This window comes from Lipotes vexillifer, unplaced genomic scaffold, assembly GCF_000442215.2.
Source record: "Lipotes vexillifer unplaced genomic scaffold, Lipotes_vexillifer_v1.1 scaffold36, whole genome shotgun sequence".
Lineage (NCBI taxonomy): Eukaryota > Metazoa > Chordata > Mammalia > Artiodactyla > Lipotidae > Lipotes > Lipotes vexillifer.
Genome location: NW_006792448.1, coordinates 2,129,774 through 2,156,324, shown reverse-complemented (window position 1 = coordinate 2,156,324; position 26,551 = coordinate 2,129,774). Strand labels below are relative to the sequence as shown.

Genomic DNA, 26,551 nt, shown 5'->3' with positions numbered 1-26,551 from the left:
CCCGCGTCCCCTGCATCGGCAGGCGGACTCTCAACCACTGCGCCACCAGGGAAGCCCGATTTTGTATACTTTTAATTAATCTTTTCACTCATGCATAATTTGTAACTTCATGCACTAGTCATTTGAAATATACCACTTCATTATTTTTTTGAGTGGTATAATTTTTTTACATGGTAAGTTTATACACAAGCATTCAAGGAAAAGTTGTTAATTTCATGGCTCTTGCGACAGTCACAAGAAACAGACTGCGTTAATCATGCTGCACAAAAAGACAATAATAAGCAAAGGATGAAACATTAAACTTTTAGAGGTGAGTCATAATTGTAATGCTATCTGTCTTCAGACTTCTTCACAAAATGAAATAACTTCCTTTCCATAGTCTCAATTATATTAGCGTCTTTCAAAGATGTTGGAATTAAGGCAAAGACGTTAAAAGGAGTCAATTCAGACCAAGAGTGGAAGTCAACTTTTTGAGAATGAAAATTCTCTTATGAAAATACCACTTCACTGAGTTATACAGATCTTCCAAATGTCAACACACTGCATCATCCAGTATCCAAAAAATCCCACATTTATTAATATAATCATCAATGTCATCACAAAAGTCTTTAATTATTGGGAAGCTGTCAAACTCATGGTGCCAAAACAAGTTTTTTTAAAATTCTAATTTTTGCTTGTAAGTTCCAATTTTATCATTGGCAACCAAAACCAGCAGCTGTCTTCTTGAAGTGACAGGCTCACTTTATTAATTTTTAAGAAAATGTCTGCATAGTCTAAATAACCACAGACTGTCACTCGTTCTTTCATGGAAAAATTGTATCCTATCAAAAAAAGGGCTACTTTAGCTCACAACTCAATCACACACATAATCGCTGTAGTTTAGTATGCAGTGGAACTGTTTTCATGTGAACTTCATTTCATCACGTAGAATATTACAAAGACATGGATTCAAGGATCAAGATTTATTACAACTAATCATTTTTACTGTTTCATCAAGGACATTAAGCAAAAGTGGCTTTCCCTCCCCCCCCACTGCAAGCGTGTGGTTGTGGAAAATATAGTGATTCCCAGTATAGTTTGGTGCCACTGCCTTGATTTATGGTTAAGGCACCAGCAGTTTTACCCCAACGTAGCTTTCACAACCCTGGTGCAAATGTCAGCACGGTGGAAATGGCTTACGACGGCCTATTATAAAAAATGGTTTAGACCCCATGGAACCTCTGTGGTCTGTGAAGTACACTGTGAGAACCTCTGCACAGGTGTGATTCAAGAAAAAAGACTGTAGTAACTCTGTACAGTAGACATTTCAGTCATTCATAACTGAGAACTTGAGTTTAAAGTGGCTGACATCTGTTTTTCCTTTTCAGTATTTATCAATGTCAGGTCTGCCATAAAGAGAAGAAAGAACACTTCTAGGCTAGGGTTACTCAAGGATTCCGATTTCAGCTCCATTACACTATGAGCTGCGTGATCCTGAATGAGTTTCCCAGCCTCTCTGAGCCTGTTTCCTCATCTATAAAGTAGGAATTATGTACCACATACAGGGCTATAGTCACACTTGGACAGTCTCCAAATAACAATGGCAAGCACTGTGTGTGACACAGAGTAAGTCCTAAACTGAACAGGATTCTAAATGACTGAGAACCAGAAATATGGCTAATGTCCATATTTGAATGACAGTGGTAACACTGATTTTATTTTTCTCTCTACCACTTGTGGAGGGACCAAATCATAACAGACTGTCATAAAAAGTCATCCTTTAACATAATGCAATTTTGATAGATGAAATGTCAGAAATTGCTTCAAAATAAGGAGGCAAAGGTAGAGGTATAAACAAAATAATGCTGGTCATGAATTGATATATTTGTTGAAGCTCAGGGATGGGAACCTACAGGCTCATTATAGCATGCTCTTTAAATACGTTTTGAAATTTCCAAATTAAAAAGGAAAACACTGGTCACTTATTTGAAAAGTCTTTAAATGATACTTAAGTTTGTCCACTGACTCTAGCTAATTTGATAATTTACAGATTCACAGGTTCAGCAAGGCACTTTCTATGCTAGTAGTTTTCCCACAACAACACACACCACACGCTTTCCTTGCCAATTCCCATCCCATTCCACCTGGGAAGTGCTGATGTAATCTGCATCTTTAGTCAAACCAAATTTTAAAGTCACATGAGTATTCCAATAACGTGACAACTGTAACACAAGTTGAAAAGTTTTCTGAATAGGAAAATAAAGTTGCTCTAAGGTCAGCTTGCCAGATGGCTTCTGCAGTAGTAGTTTTTGTTTAAATACATATTTTTAAAAAATTTTATCACCTTCCTATAGGAATCGAGTTAGATAAAGTTAAGTTTTGTGAGTTTTTCTGTAGGTAGCTAAATGGGAGCTATATTTATACAAATGAAACCTTACCTAGCGTTTCTAAAGGAAGTTTAGCGAGAGCAAGACAGATGGAGAAAAGAACTGTCTCCCTTATCACCAATATAAAAGAGGGTAGACTGCTCACCTCTTCAGATAACGCAAGCATCACCTCACCGGAGAAGGGTGCAGTGGTGTTCAGGTTAGCTGTCTGCTCTCTCCCTTGTCGCCCTGTCGTCAGCGTACTACCCACGCTGCCCGATGACTGTTAACCCACTGCCTCAGCCAGATGAGAAGCTCTTTGAAAGCAGGGCACAAATATATGACGCGAACCTCCAATGACCAGCAATGTCTAACACAAGCAGACGTACAAAATATTGGATAAACGATTAAATGACCCCAAAATACCTACCCTTGTTTTAAAAAATCACAATCGTGTTATAAAACACTCCATGAAGAAAACATTATTAGAACCCAGTTACTCTAGTTTCTCAGAGGGTATATGTAGAATCCCAGTGATTTATTTAAGACTGAGTGATTCTAAATGGGAAATGTGTAATGATATGAAGGTCTTTGATTACCTTATGTACAAAGGTACCACGATTATGTTTATAGCAGTAAATAATGACAGGGTTGTGTACACTTCTGAGTTGCCAGGACTAATGGGGTCATGAAAATTCATCAAGTAAATAATATACAAATGTTCCTGGGCTTCAGTATGATCTTCATGTTTGACTAATGAAGGTAAGAAAACAGGCACATTTTAGATGGAAAAACATCACTAACAGGAGTGTCACACTGGGTTCCTATAGTAGTTTTTCTTAACTTATGGGTTTCAACCCCAAAAATCCCTTCAGATTTTTTTCAACCAGAGTTCCTAAGAAGGTGTAAATCTGGTAATCAATCAAATTCTCTGCTACATGTTTAGGAAAGTGTTGTCTATGTGCCACCCTTGGAAGAACTGAAAAAACTGTCACTCATGTCATTCTCCACAGGGCTTGACTCCCTCACAGAACCCCAAATGAGAAAAGCTGCTACAGTATCACGAGGTATGTGAGACCCCACAATTCACTCTGGAATCTTCTCAGTTAGTAAAAGATAGTCAACAGTTTTTAAAAGTATGTCAACAAGGGGATCACATGCTTAGAAAGGTCAGAAACAACTCACCCAGGGCAGGATGCGATATTAAAATTCTTGTACACAAATTATTTGCATGCTTTTAGTTTAAAACCTCATTTACAAGAAGCATTTGACAGTGGAAGGTAGTACAGTATTATGGATGGAGGACAGATGAAGGCTTAAACCCCAGCATTGTCACTGTCCAGCAAGGTGACCTTAAATAAATTACTTCTTTGAAATCTAGTTTCTTCACTATAAAATGGAAATAATAATACCCATATCATCAGATAAGACAAGTAACATGTTGTATAGGGCCTAGTATGCAGCATATGGCAGATCCCAGCCATACAAAAAAACAAAAATAACAAAGGCGGTCTATGTGGCATGTTGTTTCCTCTTAACCTAGAGCTGTAGATTTTAACTGTTTTTCTTTTAATCCAGTTAGAGTGTCAGAATTTCATCATTCGTTCCAATACCTACTGAGCCACCACAAGCAAGACATGGTGCTGTCTGTCCTCTAACAAGCAAGATTTTTTTTCCCTCTGATAATTCCTAGGTGATTGCTATTGAAAAGACTCTATTCTAAGTGCTTTACGTTAATAACCCATTTATTCCTCACGGCTGTCCTAAGAGGATATTCCCATTTTGTAAATGAGGAAATCGAGGCCCATTAAATGAATAAACAAATGTTAAATGCTCAGAACACTCATCAGTACTGTTGATAGGGAGTACTTACCCACCTTTGCGGCAGCTACCTTTTCCCAACTATCCTCCTACCTCTCCTAAAGAAGCATTCTCCCTTCCCTGTGGGTCCCTGTCTCAGGTACATCCGATTCTGCATGTGTTTATATGGAACACGTGAGTCATTGAAAATCTCTTTATCCTTCTGTTTACTCTCATTTCTCCTGTTAGCACAATCCTTGTTTCTTTGTCTTGGCAAAGGTGCTTTTTACAAAGTCCGTGAAGCATGCGCAATTCATCAAGAAAGAAAATGCTTTATTAAGTCATTTTATTTCTCTTACCTGGCTTAGCATTTTAAACGTATCAGGTATCACAACTATGTAAAAGAGAAAGGGAGAGAAAGAGAGAATATGTGTGCGTGAACACACACCTTTTTTCTCTTTTGTTCTGGGAAGAAGATTAGGCAAGGAGCTGGGAGGCTTGATTTCTACATCTGCTTCTGCAATAGTGTTCACTTAGACAAGTCACATAATAAATCTAGGTGTCAATACTTCCATATGTAAAATGTGCACACTTCTCTTAGATGTTCTTTAAGGGCCCTTCCAAACCTAAAATTTTATGATTTGTGTTTAATACAAAAATACTTGGGTTATGTCAAAGCCACTCAGAAACAAGGCTTTAAGGATTGCATTAATGACACTGACACCTGAGCAGGAGACTCATTATGACACGTGGACACAGCAGAGGCTAGTGAGGCCAGTCAGTCCTTTACTACTCCTTCTAAGACACATAAATCCCATGCCTTAGCTAGAACAGTATCAACTAGCTACCTTAATGACTTGGTGACAGGTTTTTCCAATTGGCAACAGAAAGGCATAACTAGGTACTAAGACTATAGGGAGAGTTCCCCATGGGTCTCTGGTGTTTCTGTACATCTTGAAAGCAGAGGTATTAGCAGCCTTGTGCTCTGGATTCTCTTTTCATGAATTTTGTAGAGTGAACAGATGTGGATAGTAGAGATGGTGACTCCCTCTAAAGCAGAGGGCAGTTTGCTGCCATCAAATATATGAAAGGTATCTCCATCCAAAGCAAAGTTTGGGCAGGTTTGCTTGAAGCCTATTATAAAAGATGCGGTTTCCTAATCTCAGGGTTCTCTCCAGTAATGCAAGCCACTGCATGTGCAGATGTCACGTGACCCTGGTCACACTGCCCAGTGGGCGTGGGGAACCACACAAGAAAATGATGATACTCTGGCTCACACTACTGTGAGCAAGAAACTGTCTCTAAGAGGATCCTCAAAACTGCGGCAGGCTAATCTGTTAGCTTGAGAGTACAGCAAAAGTCTCAGATTCTTCACAGTAGTAGACAGAAATGGAGGCTTAATAATTCATGGCTAAGAGGACAAGGTATGAACCCTCCCATTACCTCTATAATATAAATGTAACACTTTATAAAGCTCTATGACAATTATTTTAATGTTTACTTTCCCATGTGACAATTTTGTCCACAAAGGTCTTTACTTATAAGAAATCAAAATTCAGATAAATGTATGAGATGCTTCTTTAAAACTTGACATTCTGAACGTTCCAGCAGTCTAAACTGAAACTAAACTTCAAATTATTAACATTTCACATGTCCGATCAAGTCTACAAAGACCCTTTGTTGTATAATAATAATCTCTGAACAGTTAGAAATTTTCTATTGAACACTTACGAATTTTCAACTGGGAGCTGTCTAAGCACTCTCAATATAACTTCTAAAGAAAGGGCTAAGCTGAAAAGCAAACCATGTCACAGGATTTCCTGAAAAATGTAGCTACCTTCAAAGTATCACTGGCTGTAGGAAGTTAGACTTTTTTTTTTTTTTTTTTAGGAAGCCGTATTTTTAAGGCAAAACATTCCTCCTTCCTTCCTTGGCTACTGCTTTGTCAAGAGCAAACAAGGATCAGCAAAGACCAAAAGCAAGGGAGAAACTGGAACTACTTTATGGCCCAGGCACTGGGCAAGAAAAAGTTAACTCTGTCTTTTAAAAAATAAATCACATAAGTTTAAAAGAAATACTTAGGGCTTCCATGGTGGCACAGTGGTTGAGAGTCCGCCTGCCGATGCAGGGGACGTGGGTTCGTGCCCCGGTCCGGGAAGATCCCACATGCCACGGAGCGGCTGGGCCCGTGAGCCATGGCCGCTGAGCCTGTGCGTCCGGAGCCTGTGCTCCACAACGGGAGAGGCCACAACAGGGAGAGCCCTGCGTACCGCAAAAAAATAAATCTTCCAACAAACAAAAGCCCAGAACCAGATGCCTTCACAGGCGAATTCTATCGAACATTTAGAGAAGAGCTAACACTTACTGTTCTCAAACTCTTCCAAAATACAGCAGAGAGAGGAACATTCCCAAACTCATTCTACGAGGCCACCATCACCCTGATACCAAAACCAGACAGAGATGTCACAAAAAAAGAAAACTACAGACCAATATCACTGATGAACATATATGCAAAAATTCTCAACAAAATACTAGCAAACAGAATCCAATAGCACATTAAAAGGATCATACACTATGATCAAGTGGAGTTTATCCCAGGAATGCAAGGATTCTTCAGTATATGTAAATCAATCAATGTGATACACCGTATTAACAAAATTGAAAAACCATATGATCCTCTCAATAGATGCAGAGAAAGCTTTCGACAAAATTCAACACCCATTTATGATAAAAACCCTCCAGAAAGCAGGCACAGAGGGAACTTACCTCAACATAATAAAGGCCATATATGACAAATGCACAGCCAACATCATCCTCAATGGTGAAAAACTGAAACCATTTCCACTAAGATCAGGAACAAGACAAGGTTGCCCACTCTCACCACTATTACTCAACACAGTTTTGCAAGTTTTAGCCACAGCAATCAGAGAAGGAATCCGAAACGGAAAAGAAGAAGTAAAGCTGTCACTGTTTGCAGATGACGTGATACTATACATAGAGAATCCTAAAGATGTTACCAGAAAACTACTAGAGCTAATCAATGAATTTGGTAAAGTAGCAGGATACAAAATTAATGCACAGAAAACTCTGGCATTCCTATACACTAATGATGAAAAATCTGAAAGTGAAATCAAGAAAACACTCCCATTTACCATTGCAACAAAAAGAATAAAATACCTTGGAATAACCTACCTAAGGAGACAAAAGACCTGTATGCAGAAAATTATAAGACACTGATGAAAGAAATTAAAGATGATACAAATAGATGGAGACATATACCATGTTCTTGGACTGGAAGAATCAACATTGTGATAATGACTATACTACCCAAAGCAATCTACAGATTCAATGCAATCCCTATCAAACTACCACTTGAATTTTTCACAGAACTAGAACAAAAAAGTTTCACAATTTGTATGAAAACACAAAAGACCCTGAATAGCCAAAGCAATCTTGAGAAAGAAAAATGGAGCTGGAGGAATCAAGCTCCCGGACTTCAGACTATACTACAAAACTACAGTAATCAAGACAGTATGATACTGGCACAAAAACCAAAATATAGATCAATGGAACAGAATAGAAAGCCCAGAGATAAACCCATGCACATATGGTCACCTTATCCTTGATAAAGGAGGCAAGAATATACAATGGAGAAAAGACAGCCTCTTCAATAAGTGGTGCTGGGAAAACAGGTACAAGTAAAAGAATGAAATTAGAACACACCCTAACACCATACACAAAAATAACCTTAAAATGGATTAAAGACCTAAATTTAAGACCAGAAACTATCAAACTCTTAGAGGAAAACATAGGCAGAACACTCTATAACATAAATCACAGCAAGATCCTTTTTGACCCACTTCCTAGAGAAATGGAAATAAAAAGAAAAATAAAGAAATGGGACCTAATGAAAGTTAAAAGCTTTTGCACAGCAAAGGAAACCATAAACAAGACCAAAAGACAACCCTCAGAATGGGAGAAAATATTTGCAAATGAAGCAACTGACGGAGAATTAACCTCCAAAATTTACAAGCAGCTCATGCAGCTCAATATCAAAAAAAAAAAAACAACCGAATCCAAACATGGGCAGAAGACCTAAACAGACGTTTCTGCAAAGAAGATATACAGATTGCCAACAAACACATGAAAGAATGCTCAGCATCATTAATCATCAGAGAAATGCAAATCAAAACTACAATGTGATATCATCTCACACCGGTCAGAATGGCCATCATCAAAATATCTACAAACAATAAATGCTGGAGAGGGTGTGGAGAAAAGGGAACACTCTTGCACTGTTGGTGGGAATGTAAACTGATACAGCCACTATGGAGAACAGTATGGAGGTTCCTTAAAAAACTACAAATATAACTACCATATGACCCAGCAATCCCACTACTGGGCATATACCCTGAGGAAATCATAATTCAAAAGGAGCCATGGACCACAATGTTCACTGCAGCTCTATTTACAATAGCCAGGAGATGGAAGCAACCTAAGTGTCCATCAACAGAAGAATGGATAAAGAAGATGTGGCACATATATACAATGGAATATTACTCAGCCATAAAAAGGAACGAAATTGAGTTATTTGTAGTGAGGTGGATGGACCTACAGTCTGTCATACAGAGTGAGGTCAGAACGAGAAAAACAAATGCTGTAGGCTAACACATATATATGGAATCTAAAAAAAAAAAAAATGGTCATGAAGAACCTAGGGGTAAGACAGGAATGGAGATGCAGACCTACTAGAGAATGGACTTGAGGACAGGGGAGGGGGAAGGGTAAGCTGGGACAAAGTGAGAGAGTAGCATGGACATATATACACTACCAAATGTAAAACAGATAGCTAGTGGGAAGCAGTCGCATAGCACGGGAGATCAGCTCGGTGCTTTGTGACCAGCTAGAAGGGTGGGATACGGAGGGTGGGAGGGAGGGAGATGCAAGAGGGAAGAGATATGGGGATATATGTATATGTATAACTGATTCACTTTGTTATAAAGCAGAAACTAACACACCATTGTAAAGCAATTATACTCCAATAAAAACGTTAAAAAAAAGAAACAATTTCCTAACTACAATGAAATCAGAAAATGATACGAGGTTGAAATTGAATTAAGTGTTAAAAAATAAAACCAACATGACTATAACACTTAATTTCTAAATAAAATGAATCACATTTGTCTGAAATTAAAATGTAAACAAATATGAAACTAAAGAGGACTTTAGCAGTGGTATGCTTACAGCAGAAGCTCAATAAGTACTTATTGAATTAAAAATAAAATCTAACATCAGGGACTTCCCTGGTGGCGCAGTGATTAAGAATCTGCCTGCCAATGTAGGGGACATGGGTTCGAGCCCTGGTCCAGGACGATCCCACATGCCGCGGAGCAACTAAGTCCGTGAGCCCAACTACTGCCTGCACTCTAGAGCCCGCAAGCCACAACTACTGAGCCCATGAGCCCCAACTACTGCAGCCCACGCGCCTAGAGCACGTGCTCTGCAACAAGAGAAGCCACTGCAATGACAAGCCCGTGCACTGCAATGAAGAGTAGCCCCCGCTCGCCACAACCAGAGAAAAGCCCGCGCGCAGCAAAGAAGACCCAACGCAGCCAAAAATAAATAAATTTATTTATTAAATAAATAAATATGTAAATTCTGGCAAAAAGTTTAAAAAAATGTAACATCAAGGATTAGATGTAAGAAAAATATTAAGTTTCAGGCTGAAATATATACAGTTCTTGTCCTTTTTTCCATGTTTATTTTCTAGGAAAATACCCATATACTCTGTATTGCAATACCTGACACATCCATACCTTTCTCAACTAGCCAGTTCAAGAAAGAAAGAGAGATAAAAGGAAGGAAGGAAGGAAGGAAGGAAGGAAAGAAGGAAGGAAGGAAGGAAGGAAGGAAGGAAGGAAGGAAGGAAGGGAGGCAGGCAGGGAGGGAGGGAGGGAGGGAGGGAGGAGGAAAGAAAGAAAGACCCAGTCTTTGCTACTATAACTTTAGGGGTTTAGCTATACTGGAAGGAAGCTGGAATGAGGGGTGGGGGGCAGCAAACTGAATAATCAACAAGGGCTTAGCTACCCTAGATTGCAGAGAACCATCTGTTTCAGAAAACCCCAGAGAGCTTGGATTGATGGTCCCGTGGCAGGTGAATTACTCTCATTAATAATGCCCTGCCAGTCTTTCCATGACAGTGCAGTGGAATAGGCGTGGGCTTTTAATCTGGACAAACTTGTCAGCCAAGTGTCTGCATAGCCACTTGTCAGCTGTGCAACACCAACACCTTAAATTATATAAGCCTCCAGACTTTTACCAGTCTTAAATGTAACAAAAGAGAGAGAAGTGATGAAACACTAAAGGTGACAGGTACGAATTTATCATTAAATGGACCTTATTTTTAAAATTAGGCAGTATTCCTGAAATATCAAAACCAAGAAATAACCAATATTTCTCAAATATTGGTTATTTCTCAAACAAGAGAAATAACCAGACATGTTACTATATCTGAATATTTTACATTGTATAATATAAATGTATCCCAACAACAAACAGGCCATTTTGCTTCTTAACATTCTCTTGTATTTTTCGGTTCAATGTATTATTTGGTTTAGAAAAACAATCAACTCCTGAAGACTTCATTCAGTGGGGACAAAAGTGAGGAAGCCTGATGTGGTAAGCTAATACTAGGAGGTATTAATTAAAAGCAAATTGTCCAACTTTCTTTGATTCCATAGGACATTCTGAAACATCTATATTTGTCCAAATTAGAGGAATTAACCACCCAGAGTTAAATAAGGCAAAATGTGTTTTTGTAGTCTTCAGAAAAAGGCTGCGTGACTATAATATGTATCATTACATGTGTAGAGCACAACAAGGCACCTTACATAAATTGCCAGCCTGGAGCTAGACAAAGACAAGATGGACAGCAGTGAACTTGGTTAAAATCTGAAGAGTATATGTTCACTACTAGTGGCTATTAACAGTTAGAAAACGTGTAAGCATAAATTATGAATTGAAGTATTTAAAAGTTCTTAAATTACATGACTAGATTTTACAAAAAAAAAACAAAAAACAAGGGCTTCCCTCGTGGCGCAGTGGTTGAGAGTCCGCCTGCCGATGCACGGGACGCGGGTTCGTGCCTCGGTCTGGGAGGATCCCACATGTCGCGGAGCGGCTGGGCCCGTGGGCCGTGGTCACTGGGCCTGCGCGTCTGGAGCCTGTGCTCCGCAACGGGAGAGGCCACAACAGTGAGAGGCCCGCGTACCGCAGCAAAAAAACAACAACAAAAAAAAACAAAAAACAAAACCAGCACTGTAATTAAATAGCTTTAATTAAAATCTAATCCATGTTTTTTATTATTTTATTCTCAGGAAGTTTGAAAGACCATAAAGTTTTCCTTAATGTGCACTGTCATCAACTTCACTAGTTTCAAGCAGCAGCATATATCTGCAAAATGGGATGAATCAATTTAGGTTGAGTCTCAGAATGAATGATGGGTGCCACAACTAAGCTCAAATCCCAGATGCCCGCCCATCTCCTAAGAATCAGTGGCTAGGTATTTATTAAAATTCTCTTGTGTACCTACTAACAGCTACTCTTGTAAAGTGACGCAAAGAAATCTAAGACAAATCTTTATCTCCAGTAATTACTACTCTGCTTGAGCAACGAGACTTAAAACTTCAGGCAAGGCCAGTGTGTCACAAGCAACTACACTGGCCAGGGTAAGACTCTGAAGTTCTCTCTCCCTCACACCTTCTGTGAGAGAAACCATATTTCTAACATGTGATATTCTTCCTTTCCCTGCCCTCTCCTCTCCGCTCCTACCCCAGAAACTAGCCCCTGGGCCAGAAACTGGCTGTGTGGCTCCTGGCCCGCCACGGAGGAGCTGAGTAGAGCCAGCTGGGCAGACAAGGCCCATTCTAAGACAAGGCTCCTCAGCCCCAGCACAATGACACTTGGGGCTGGATAATTCTTTGCTGTCCTGTGTATTACAGGATATTTAGCAATATTTCTGGCCTCTACCCACTAGATGTCAGTAGCAACCTCCTCCCCAGTTGCGCCAACAGAAAAAAACAAAAACAAAACAAAACAGCAAAAAAAAACCCTCAAAATAAAAAAAAAAACACAAATAAACCACCTTGACTCCTGTCCCCTGAGGGCAAAACCACCCATGTTTGAGAGCCACAGCTTTAAGGAGGTTGAATTTTAACCTGCTGGCAACAGGAAGGCATTTAATGATTTTAAGCATAGGAAGCAATGCTTCTCGAATGAACGGAGCAGTGCAGGGGTCGACCGTAGAGGGGCAGGGAGGGAGGCAAAAGGACTGGGCTGACTAAAGACATAGTTTTGAGTGAAGATGATGAACACGTGAACTAACGCAGCAGTAGTGGAGACAGAAACAGTATGAATGCAAGTTACAATGGTAGAGTTAGAACACCAGGGCCCAGTCAGGTAGAGCATTTGAGGGGAAGGAAAAAAAGGGCACAGAATTACTTGTAAGTTTCTAACTTGGCAATTTAGATGGCTGTAGTGAGAGTCATTACCTAGGATAGGGAATTTAACAGGAAGAGCACGTTTAATAATGAGTTCCAGGGACTTCCCTGGTGGCACAGTGGTTAAGAGTCCTCCTGCCAATGCAGGGGACACGGGTTCGAGCCCTGGTCCGGGAAGATCCCACATGCCGCAGAGCAACTAAGCCTGTGCGCCACAACTACTGAGCCTGCACTCTAGAGCCCGTGAGCCACAACTACTGAGCCTGCACTCTAGAGCCCGTGAGCCACAACTACTGAGCCTGCACTCTAGAGCCCGTGAGCCACAACTACTGAGCCTGCACTCTAGAGCCCGTGAGCCACAACTACTGAGCCTGCACTCTAGAGCCCGTGACCCACAACTACTGAAGTCTGTGCACCGAGAGCCCGAGCTCTGCAACAAGAGAAGCCACTGCAATGAGAAGCCTGTGCACTGTAACGAGGAGTAGCCCTCGCTCACCGCAACTAGAGAAAGCCCGCAGGCAGCAACGAAGACCCAGAGCAGCAATCAATCAATCAATTAGTAAATAAAATGTATTTTAAAATAAATAAACAAAAACAAGTTCCAGGGACTTCCCTGGTGGTCCAGTGGTAAAGAATCTGCCTTCCAATGCAGGGGACAGGGGTTCAATCCCTGGTTGGGGAACTAAGATCCCACATGCCATGGGGCAACAAAGCCCGCATGCCCCAACTACTGAGCTTGCACGCATCAACTAGAGCCCACGTGCCGCAAACTACAGAGCCCACATGCCCTGGAGCCCATGTGCCACAACTAGAGAGAAAATCCACATGCCACAACTAGAGAGAAGCCCGAGCGCAGCAATGAAAGATCCCGCATGCCTCAACAAAGATCCTGCGTGCCACAACTAAGACCCTACGCAGCCAAAAAATAATAATAAACAGAAAATAAATAAATAAAAATAAAAACGAGTTCTGTTTTAAACGTAATAAAACTCTGAGGCAAGTGTGGGATATCCAGGTAGTGAGTTTAGCAGTTAGGTTTAAAGGGGTCAACACGTATCGTGAACGTTATGTGCCAGGCCCTTTTCAAATATTAATTCGCTTAATCTTCACCCTATTCATTGAGATAGCAACTACTGCCACCCCACTGTATAGATGGGGAAACTGCTGTACAGAGAAGTTAAGTAACTTCTCCAAAATTCCATAGCTAGTCAGTTTTGAAGCTGGAATCCCAAACTCAGAGTCTGTGCTCTTGTAGAGTAGGTGAAGTCACAGGCATAGATGTGAACTCGCAAGGAAAATGAGCAAAGATGAGAGGAACAATCTAGGATGAAATATTGGAGAAAAGTATAAGTACCTGTTAAGCCAAAGGTGAAGGGGGAGCCAGAGGAAGGAGCCAGTGTGGGGGTTGTGGGGGGGGGGAGAGTAAGACAGGCAATACGGAAAGTCTTAAGGGCAGGAATTAAGTGATCATATATTCGTAACTCACAACAATCCCTTGCATATAATCTACTCCACATAAATGTTTTAACTGAATTAATAGCCCTATAATTCCAAATAATGATCATATCAAATATCCATGCTTACAGCATATTCAAAAAATTTCATAGGTGAGCAAAACCTATATCACGTATGTCTGTGATTTTTCTAGAATACCAAGAGTTTGTGGAAAACGCAGTGTCATTTAATATGAGACAACAGCTTAGACACCATATGAAATCATTCCATACATTTATGTCCAACTAAGAAGACATTTTTTTTTGCAGAACGCGGGCCTCTCACTGTTGTGGCCTCTCCCGTTGCGGAGCACAGGCTCCGGACGTGCAGGCTCAGCAGCCATGGCTCACGGGCCCAGCCGCTCTGCGGCATGTGGGATCTTCCCGGAGTGGGGCACAAACCCATGTCCCCTGTATGGGCAGGCGGACTCTCAACCACTGCGCCACCAGGGAAGCCCCAACTAAGAAGACTTTTTAAAGCTTTATTCACATCCTACTTTCACAGCAATGAAACATGTTACTCTGTTTTGCATTTTGTTGAAGATCACATGAAATACTGGCTCCTCAAAGCTTTGCAAACGACAGCTACAAAATTGTGTAGTCTCTTCCTAAAAAAGGAGTTAGAAACCGTGTACATGAAAACTAATTACTTGTCATTTGAAGGAGTTACTAGAGCATCTGGTGAATCTTGAGTTGTGCTGCTACAATAAATCTTCTGTGTATCTAAACAGTTTTTGGTTATGCATTCCTTATTATACTTTACAATTTTATACCCTAAACACAAACATTTAGTAGAAAATGAGTTTCCTCACAAACATTTAGTAGAAAATGAGTTTCCTCAAGATACAAAAACGCTGGCCCCCACTTCCAATTCAACACGAGTGTTTTCTAAGTGTTTATTAATCTTGATTTCCATGCCCAAACTCAAAGTACTTTCCCAACTTTAATGCATGCACAAATCTTTCAGAGATCTTGTTAAAATGGAAGATTCTGATTCAGCAGATCTGAAACCAGGCCAACACTCTGCATTTCTAACAAGCTCCCTCCTGCATGATGCGATGCTCTGGTCCACACTGGCTACTCCACTATGGCGCTTGGACCAGAAGCACTGGCACTACTGGGGGCACTTTGAGAACTGCAGTGTGACAAACAACAGACCAATATCATCTGCTGAAGCTGATAACTCTAGGCATTTACATTAAAGTATTTCTCTTCAAATCCATTTACAACTCATTCACTGACATTTTCTTTTTTGTCGGTAGAAAAGGTGACACCTTCTCTTCTTTCTATTCTTTCCATTATCCTAAACTGTGGATCTAATAGCTAAGCCCCTCCACAAGGAGGCCCCAGCTTGTTCTTTCAGGCTTCTCTCTTATAATCCCTGTACTGGGGGCTTCCCTGGTGGCGCAGTGGTTGAGAGTCCGCCTGCCGATGCAGGGGATGCTGGTTCGTGCCCCAGTCCGGGAAGATGCCACATGCCGCGGATCGGCTGGGCCTGTGAGCCATGGCCGCTGAGCCTGCGTGTCCGGAGCCTCTGCTCCGCAACGGGAGAGGCCACAACAGTGAGAGGCCCGCGTACCGCAACAACAACAACAACAACAACAACAACAACAACAACAAAAAGCTGATAATCCCTGTACTGGTCCACAACATGCCAACTGAATGGACTGGTTATTTTCTAAATATAAACCATGCTCTCTCACCACACCCCCTCTTGTTTTGTTTTGGTTTGTTTGGTTGATGCTTTCCCCTATCAGGCCAGTCTCTAGAGCCATCTCTCTCTACTCACCTTGCCTGATTTCTCAATGAGATGTCACCTCACCATTCTCTGAACCAACCACTTGCCCTCACCACAGGAATTTTTCTTTCATTATAATATTTACTACATTCTGCTAGATATGACATATGTTGGTCTTTGCTTTATCTCGGCTATTGAATTAGAAGCTATTTAAGGGTAGGAATTTTTATAACTAATTTTGATATTCCCTGCATTGCATAACACAGTTCCTCACTAAATGCTAAATAAAGCGCCAATAAAATTGAAGTAAAGCATTATTCCTTAATGATGATAAACTTGATCTAAATAGTCTCAAATCACAAATCTAAATTACATTTCTTATTTCTCCAAATACTATTGGTTTCTACCTCAGTCATCACAGAAAATTGGGCACAATGCTTTATTTGCATTTTTTCCAACTCTGACACCTAGAAAATTTTTATTTAATCTTACTTGAATCATTTTATCAGAACTTAAATCCTGAACCAGTCCATCTGGCATTTTCATATTGAACAGTCCAAATGTTTATTATATCAGTTGAGGAAAATTTTGTAATGAAATCTTCCTAAAACCTTTATAAAACTCCACATACAAAGAAAAATAGACCACGAAGCAGCACAGATATCATTACATCTGTCATGCTGAAATACAGCATGGTGACAAAGGTCAATTTTTAGAAACTAGAGGCTCTTCAGAACACCTGGAAGAATCTGAGGTATGAGGAGACACCATGTTTACTTTCAATCACGAAGTCGGCGTTAGTCCAAAGTCAGTCAACTGGACAATTTCTCAAGTACAAACAAATACACAAACAAATCCAAAATAATGTATGATTAAAGTAAACAGTGAGTCAAGGGAAAATATCCTGTGCTAAATTCTGAGGATAAATAAACAGACTAAGAGCATAAGTTAATTCTAACTGATTGTTAAAAATGAGCCCAGGTCAATAAATGTCTCTAACCAAAGGGCGGAAAGTGAGATCAGAATTTAAAAAGTGATATGGGGTTGTGATAACCACCAATGACTGGAACGCAACAACTAATTATCAGAGCTGCATTGCCCCAAAAGCAAGAATTAAAAGAAAGGATCTAATGTCACTGACTACATAAAAAATGTTCTACTTTAGAGCTTCTAGGGCAATACCGAGCATCCTACCTGAAGACCAGAAAGTAACCATATTCGTTAAATCCTGCAAATGACAGTTATTCATTCATTCGTTAATGAGCTTTCCTAACCTTAAAGATTGTGCCTTTGGCAAAGAACAGGTAAGGGACGGGAGTTTCTGGTGATGTTCTGACAGGCAGAATAATGGCTCCCCCAAAATATCCACATTCTGACTTCCACGAGCCTATGAATATGTTACCTCACATGGCAAACAGGACTCTGCTGTGGTTGTGATTCAGCTAAGGACCCTGAAATGGGTAGATCATCCTGGATTATTCAGGTAGGCCCAAGGCCTACCTCACAGTAGAAGGTAGGCCCAAGGTCTACCTCACAGTAGAAGAGGAAGTCAGAGTGATAAGATGTGAGGAGAACTCAACAACCTACTGTTGCTGGCTTTGAAAGGAAAGGAAGGGGCCATGAGCCAAGGAATGCAGGCAGCTTCTAGCAGCTGGAAAAGGCAAGGAAAGAGACTCTCCTCTAGAGCCTCCAGAAGGGAATGCAGCCCCACTGACATCTTGATTCTAGCCTGGTAAGACCCTTGCTGAACTTCTAACCTATAGAATTGTATAATAAATTTGTGTTGCTTTAAGCCATTAATTTGTGGTAATTTGTTACAGCAGCATTGGGAAACTAATACAATGGTTAACTGCCACGGAAAGAATTCTCTAAAACAGATAACTGCTTTTGAAAAGGGTAGAGTGATGCTCTATAAAATGCTCAGCAAATATGTGAATTAAGATTTAGTCTGCATTACTAAGACATAGACCTGCTCTGCTGTAAAAGGCTAACACACAAATTTTAAAACTAGATTTTATCAAAAGGTTGAAAGCAAATACAATTAACTTTGATAGAAAACCTTGGGTTAGAAAACAAAGCAGAACAAGGTATTTTCAGCCAGACAAGAAGGTGATAAAAAATAAGTAGGAAAATGTGATATTCCTTGCAGATAGCATTTTAAAAGGGACCACCATAGTATCCTTTTCAATAGGCCAGCTAAAAGGCAAAAATCAGCATTTCTTTTAAAGCTCATATTTACCTGATGATCCTCTGGGCAGCATATTGATGGAGAGAACGAAACTGTGCCGACATATTTGCTAAAGCTGCCAAACAATTTGTGTGAAGGTACTTGTCCTGTCAGAAAACAGCAAGTTTAAAACATGCATCGAGTCTTCTCGCCATTTTAAGCAAGGTTAACTAGAAGCAAATGTAAACTCAATTGTCACTGATTTTAGAAAGTGCAGATCCACAATCTGTTTTCTCTAATTCCAAAATCCATAAAGCACTGAAAATCCAAAGTTTTTTCACTGCTAGTTTGGAACCAACATCTGGCACAAAAGATAATGATGCTATTTATGGTCTTCATTAAGCCCACCCTGGAGAATACTGAACTATTTTGCTGCAGAAATATTAATGTTTAGTTACAGTGCGCGGCTCCAGAACCTCATGGTTACATATAGTATAGCATACAAACTATAATTATCTTTCTAAAATCAAAAAATTCTCCGTGCTAAAACATATGCGGCTCCAAGAGTTTCAGATAAAAGACTGTGGAAAGGCTAACCCATGTTAGCCTCCCAGAGGGGCGTAACTGAAAACGGTGCAGTAAATTTGACCACTTCTCTAAGCTATGAATTCTGTATATCGCTTCTCTAGCGACTAGAACTGAAATTTGCTCCCAGGCATAGCAAATACAATCTAGTTGAAATTTTCCTTTTACTCTTTAAAGTATTCTCTTTTTCTCCATTTCTTTCCCATCTGAATTCCTATTTTCTTGTGCTTGTATCTTCTTACAGTTTGTTGTTGCTACTTTTAAAAGGTAAATCAGTTTTATCAGTCCAGCAAAGACATACAACATCTTTTAACTAAATGTGCTCCACTGCTTATTTTCTATTACATGTAAAATAGCTCTGATCATACCACCTATGAAATATTAAGAAGCAGACACTTTAAACATTACCTTAGGATCACAATACAGTGACTATATGTTGGTCTATATTTTTCCACCATATTCCATGAGAACGTTTGCACTCTAAATATTGAGATTGCTTTAAACTACAGTCTTCATTGTGCTGTATGTATAAAGGTAGAAAAATAGCTACGGAATACTTACTCTTGTCCTTGTCATGTTGTACTGAATAGTTCTTATTACAACCAGTATCAGGAGACTCCCCAGTGAAATTTCAGTTAAAACCCGTTCTGAATACCAAGTAATATTTTTTAACATCTGTAATGGGGAAGAAAAGTTTAAGTAAATATGATTGCTTTGGGGAAAAAGGGATTATCCATGTCTACAATTTCTGACAAGCTGTGGCTTTGCTCTGAAGGTGAGTTAAACAGTATATAAAAGTAAACCGTGAGAATTTCAGTTCAAGATAGTGACACTGTGCTGATGTATTTTCTTCTTCTTCCTTCTTAAATATAAAAGAAAAAAAAACAGACAATGCTATCATTAGTAGACAAAAAGGAGCTATATTTTAAAAGGTATGGCACATAGAACAAGTCTGAAAGAAAAACCATCAGAGGTCACTAGTTTGAAAGCAAAAATAAGAAAACCGAGGAGTCTCTTGAAAAAGTGGAGCTATCGTAACAACCACAGAAAATCTCTACGCTTGGGTCGAGGAGAGGCCAAGAATGCAAATTAGCCAAGATCTTCAAGAAGAGACGCGCCCATGCTCTGCTCCAGCTCTGGTGCTCACCTCCAGGCCTTGGTAAGCAAAAACTGTCTAGCTTCAGTTGGTGCAGTTCCACAGACTTATAACATGGGCATCAGAGAGAGAAAAACTGGGAAGCACAGCAGCCAATGCTGGGTTGCCACAATGAAGGAGGCAAAATGCACAAAAACCAACAGGCTCATCTGGCACCAGAACTCCTAGAACGTTCTCTTCCATTGAGGTCACCCTACTTCTTTTCTCCTTGACGCATGAAGCCAATGTGCCACACGCTTTCCATCCATGCCTGAAAAAGGACAAGACTTCTGGCTGATTCCCGCCCTCTCCACTAAGAAGATAAGCCCCCCCTGTAGAGCACAGGAGACCTCCATCATTCATACCTTCCAAAGGAGGTCTCACCACCTTTCAAAATAAGTGAATCTAGACTTTCATTTATAATTATGAATGCACAAGAAGCCACCAAAAACGTAGAGAAATCCAACAGTGAAAAAGATATGGTGAATCTAATCAAGCCTCTGTTCTAATTGCCAGCATATATGAAATACAGAGGACAGAAAAACACGATAAATAACACAATGATATAATCATCCAAAGCCAAATGTATGAAATTCTACTAAACAAATAAGTCAGTTTCTACAAAAAAATGAATGGTGTAACAAGGTGGGAGAGGGAGAGACTGTTACAGGTAACAGTCAAGAACTAAATGCTTTGGAAACTCATTCAAACCAACCAACTCAAGAAAGACATTTTAAAGATAATTGAGAGAAAACTGAATATTAGTAGGTATTTTAAAAATATCGTTGGGCTTCCCTGGTGGCAAGTGGTTAAGAATCTGCTTGCCAATGCAGGGGACACAGGTTCAACCCCTGGTCTGGGAAGATCCCACATGCCGCGGAGCAACTAAGCCCATGCGCCACAACTACTGAGCCCGCACTCTAGAGCCCGTGAGCCACAGCTACTGAGCCTGTGCTCTAGAGCCCGCGAGCCGCAAATCCTGAGCCCACGTGCCACGACTACTGAAGCCCGCGCGCCTAGAGCCCGTGCTCCGCAACAAAAGAAGCCATCGTAATGAGAAGGCTGCAGGCACCGCAACAAAGAGCAGCCCCTGCTGGCCAAAACTAGGGAAAGCCCACACAGCAATGAAGACACAATGCAGCCAAAAATAAATAAATAAAATAAATAAATTTATTTTAAAAAATAAATAAAATAAAATATCGTTGGTTTTGTTGGATGTGATAATGGTATTATGTTTATTTTTTTATGCCTATATTTATCAAAGTGACATACTTAAATATCTACAAATGAAATTATATATATATATGTGTGTATATATATATATATATATATATATATATGATTTACAAGATTAAAAAAATATATTTTAGCCAAAATATAAAAAGCAGAGGGGGTGGGGGGGGGAGATGAAATGAGAACAGAAGAATGTTGATGAATCCATGGGGATTCATTATACTATTTTTTCCAATTATGTTTACATTTAATGCGCTCATAATTAAAAGTTTATTAAATAAACAAATAATAAGAAAATGAATAAATGTGAAACTAAACAAGCAGAACAAACATACCCCCAATTAAACAAAGATAATTTAAGAGGCTGGGGAAAAGTTTTTGAAATTCTAATTAGTATCTTCGGTGAGAACTGACAGAATACTGTATCCATAAAATAAGAACAGGCTACTATGAAAACTGCGAATCACAGAATGAAGAAAAGCTACTGAACATTAAAAATATGACTGAGACTTAAAAGAGAGAGAGGAGGGCTTCTCTGGTGGCGCAGTGGCTAAGAATCCACCTGCCAAAGCAGGGGACACAGGTTTGAGCCCTGGTCCAGGAAGATCCCACAAGCTGTGGAGCAACTAAGCCCGCGGGGCGCAACTACTGAAGCCCACGCGCCTAGAGCCCGTGCTCCGCAACAAGAGAAGCCACTGCAATGAGAAGCCCGTGTACCGCAATGAAGAGTAACCCCCACTCGCCACAACTAGAGAAAGCCCGCGTGCAGCAATGAAGACCCAACGCAGCCAAATGAATAAAATTGAATTAAAAAAAAAAGAAAAGAGAAAGAAATTAGCAGAATGGGCGCTATGGAAAACAGAACTTGGGATGTGAAAGACAAAACTGAGAAGTTCCCTCAGACAACAGCAGTATAAGGCAAAAAGACAAAATATAAGAGAAAAGTGGAGATCCAGTATATACCTAATAAGAGTTCCAGAAAGAATAGACTAAAATCGACCCTTGAACAACATGGGTTTGAACTGCATGGGTCCATTTATATGTGGATATTTTTTTCAGTAAGTATACAGTCAGCCCTCCATATCCGCAGGTTGCATCCTCAGATACTGAGGGCCAACTATGGGACTTGACCATCTCTGGGTTTGGGTATCCAGGGCGGGTCTTGGAACCAATCTCCCGCCGATACCAAGGGAGGACTATAGAAGCAAAAGAGAAAAATTATTAATAGGGCTTCCCTGGTGGCGCGGTGGTTAAGATCCGCCTGCCAATACAGGGGACACTGGTTCGAGCCCTGGTCTGGGAAGATCCCACATGCCACAGAGCACCTAGGCCCATGCGCCACAACTACTGAGCCTGCACTCTAGAGCCCGCGAGCCACAACTACTGAAGCCCACGCACCGAGAGCCCATGCTCCGCAACAAGAGAAGCCACCGCAATGAGAAGCCTGTGCACTGCAACGCAGAGTAACCCCCACTCGCCACAACTAGAGAAAGCCCACGTGCAGCAGCAAAGACCCAACACAGCCAAAAATAATAAATAAATAAATTTATTTTTTAAAATTTTTTAAAAAAGAAAAATTAGTAGCAGAAAATTTCTTTGAGGGGAAGAGAAACTTGCAACACTTGAAGCAAAAATATTGAAAAAAAATCAAAATTAATTCTGATAAGATTTCTGAATTAACAGTATATGAGAAAATCCATTGGCTTCTAGCCAGAAGAAACATGCCAAAATCTATTGGCTTCCAGACAGAAGAAACATGTTATCACCAAAAGAAAGAAAGGTAGACTAACATAAGATTTCTCATCTTGAACACTATATATCTGAAGGACAACAGAACAATGTCTACAAATGTTTGAGGAATAGATTATCATTCTAGAATACTATATCTAGAGAAGCTACCACACAAGGATACAGAAAAGTGAAGACTTGTAAGTATGCAAAGACTCAGCACGAACCACCCATGCACTATTTCTGGGGAAAAAACAAACCACCACACATGTAAGTGCTTAGCTGCCCCTCCTCACCACTGTAATGACAACAACAAAACCATAACAGCCAGATAAAGTCAAGGAAGGAAAATATGGACTACTATACAACAACAACCACCCCCCAAAAAAACCACAATTATAATTCATGAAATGAGGAAAATATAATTAAATCTAAATAATATGGTTGACCTTAATTCTTTGCTAAGATAAAATAAATATTCCTCTGCTAAGTCTGCCTCCCTGCAAATTCCAAACAATATTAAAAATGAGAAAGGGGGCATGGAAGCAGATAAGCATTAAAAAGTAAAGAAATACTGTCTTCAACTTCATGTAAGTGCCCACAAGTGCCTCCACAACAGATTTTTACGCAGTTCAACTCTTTGACAAGAGACCCATGTCACCTAGAATCCGCCATTTGGGTTACAAATAACCCAACAGTGACCTGTGCCGGAGGCTCCACTCAGAGGATGGCATGTACAGATGCCCACTACATGGTAGCTGAGTACTGTCTGCCAAGTAGAAAATGTTACACTTTAAGCATTTCCATTTATTCATGACTAATAACGACCTTAATCAACTAGAAGAGACAGCCTATGTTTAAAACAAATGATAGTAGCTGAAAATACTCAGAACAATGAGATTTGCCAGTTGAATCTTTATAAAGGAATGATGCAATGCTCAGTCCCTCTGATTTACTCTGTAAGGCTGCAGTTCTCAAAATGTGGTCCTGGGACCTAGGGGTCCCTGAGACATTTCTGGAGCATTCTCAAGGTCAAAACTATTTTCACAATAATACCAAGACATTACTTTCCACTCTCATTCTCTCGTGAGTATATAGCTCAGCTTTCCAGAGGCTACATAACATGTCTAATAGCACAACAAATTTAATACAGAGGGAGACATGAGAATCTAAGGCAAAAATGTAAAACAATGCCACTCTCTTGCTAAACTTTTGTTTGTGGAAAATAGTTACTTTCATAAAAATATGTTACTGATGCTAAAACGTAATGGGGTTTATTATCATAATAATTATTTCTAAATGAACTAATCAAATATTTTAAAAATATGTCAGTTTTAATTTCCAATACAGTAAATGTAGAGAACAATAATCCACATAAAGACATTATTTGGTGTCCTAAATTACTTTTAAGTGTAAAGACAAACAAGGTTAAGACTACTGTTCTAAGTCTCCAGGGGAATACTAACCCAGGACACTCATTAGGCAACTTTACTAATGAGAGGAGTCTCTGTCTTTTAAAAGGTCACACTTGAGCATACACACACTTGAGCATAGTTTGGTTTCTCCTCTCTCTTGGCTCCTGTGTTTAGAAATAAATTATCATAAGCCACCTTGCTTGAAACCAAGGTCACTGGTTCTTAGCGTTTACCTGTGCGTGTCTACTACGTTAACTGGATGGAAGAAGGGTTTTGAGTAAAAGTCGTCTTATTCATTTAACATTCAACAAATATTTAATGAGTATCCACATAGTAAACTTATGATGTTACTATGAAAATCAGAAATCCAATTTGGCATTTACATAAAGGTCTGTCTTTTCTTCCTGTGAAAAATAAGTCATTATCTGTAAATTCTGGTAGTGTTTAAGAAAAATTAAAAATAACTAGCTATAGAGCTCACACAGCTTCCCAGGGGACATTAATGCATACTAGGCAGCACACAGAAAATTTTCTTGGTAACCTGGCTGTAGTTCTTGACCTATTTATTTGGTTCTTATAAAAAAAATTCCTCATCTCTTGCATTCAACATCCATACAGTTTAATAGCTGTAGACTGTTATCATCTTGATTACACATTACATACATTTAACATTTTATGCCAAAATAACTCAAACATGTAGAAGGAAACTCCTCAAGGAACTGAAAATATCTTCCTTCTCAAAAAGTATATGAGAACTGTTTGTGGTTCTAGGTCTTCTTTCCAGCTTCTTCCTCCCATAGGATTTGTTTTTATTGAATATATCTCTTCCATATGTTACAAAGGCTACAATATTACACAGTAACATATTATATAATGTCAACTCTTTAAAAAATTAAATATATATAGAAAAGCACAAAGAATAATGGACTTCCATACTCCCACAAACGACATTAACATTTTATTAACATTAACATTTAACGTTAATGTTAATGTTTTATATTTTAAGATGAAAATCTTATTTTATTCCCCCAAAGAGGGACAACCACTATCTTGAGTTCAGTATATATCTTTCCCGTCCATTTCAAATACTTTATATGTACACACACAAACACACACACACACACACAATCAAAAACCAGCATTCCTTTGTATATTTTCTACTTTACATAAACAGTATCATAATGTATCAGGTTAAACAGTGGCCTCCAAATTCATGTCACCCAAAACCTGTGAATGTGACCTTATTTGGAAATAGGGTCTTTGTAGACACAATCAAGTTAAGATGACATTATACTGGATTAGGGTGGGCCCTAAATCCTATATGACTGGTGTCCTTATAAGAGAAGGAGGAGAGACAGACAGGTACATGAGAAAAGGCCATGTGAGACCAACACAGAGGCTGGATGCAGCTGCAAGCCAAAGAACACCAAGGAATGACGACCAGAGGCTAGAAAGAGGCAAGGAATCACTCCCGTAGATCCTTCAGAGACAGCATGGTCCTGCCGACACCTTGCTTTTGGACTTCTAGTCTCTACAACGGTAACAAGCAATTTCTGTTGTTTTAAGCCACCCAGTTTGTTATGGCGGACTAGTAAACTGATACACTTAAGTATTTGTTTGCACCCAAATTTTTTCACTCAATAGGTCTTTGCAACTCCTCTATATTGATAGATATATATAAGAAGAATTATGTTTACCACATATGCCAAGGTCTAATAGTACTAGTTGCTTTTTTAATGAACTGCTTTTATACTAGTTAGCAAATAGCTGCTGCCCCAAGCCACTCCTCCAGGACTTCCTCGTGGTTTGGCAATTAATGTACAGCAGAGGACAAAGGATATATGGACAACAGCCATTTTTACTGGATGATTTTGATGCCATGCCAGTTAAATAGTTGAAAATCACCTCTACTTCATTCCATCCAAGCACAGTACAGTCTTGTGCCAATAGGTCACATTTTTTTTATCCACTCTTCTATTATGGAAATGTAGGTTATTTCCAGTTTTTTCCCTATTAAAATCAATGTTACAATACAGATCCTCACCCTCATTATCCAAAACCTCACTACATTAAACTCAGAAACCAGGGAGTCCTTACTCTCCATACTTGTAGTATCTGGCCATTAATTACCTAAAGTCAGGAATTACACAGATTTTGAAAACAAAAATATCTGTAGGGCTTCCCTGGTGGCGCAGTGGTTGAGAGTCTGCCTGCTAATGCAGGGGACATGGGTTCGAGCCCTGGTCTGGGAGGATCCCACATGCCGCGGAGCAACTAGGCCCGTGAGCCACAACTACTGAGCCTGCGCATCTGGAGCCTGTGCTCCACAAGAGAGGCCGCAATAGTGAGAGGCCCACGCACCGTGATGAAGAGTGGCCCCCGCTTGCCACAACTAGAGATAGCCCTTGCTCAGA

General features: G+C 39.8%; 1 protein-coding gene across 1 annotated transcript in view; it reads right to left on the bottom strand.

Moving 5' to 3' along the window:
• DYM (dymeclin) overlaps nt 1–26,551 on the bottom strand; it is a 392,339-nt gene that overhangs the window by 202,329 nt on the left and 163,459 nt on the right. Inside the window, exons 12-13 of the mRNA XM_007465597.1 lie at nt 19,188–19,301; nt 18,114–18,208 (exon numbers count right to left, since the gene is read on the bottom strand). Of these exons, the coding sequence (XP_007465659.1) occupies nt 18,114–18,208; nt 19,188–19,301 (209 nt within the window). The remainder of the gene's footprint in view (nt 1–18,113; nt 18,209–19,187; nt 19,302–26,551) is intronic.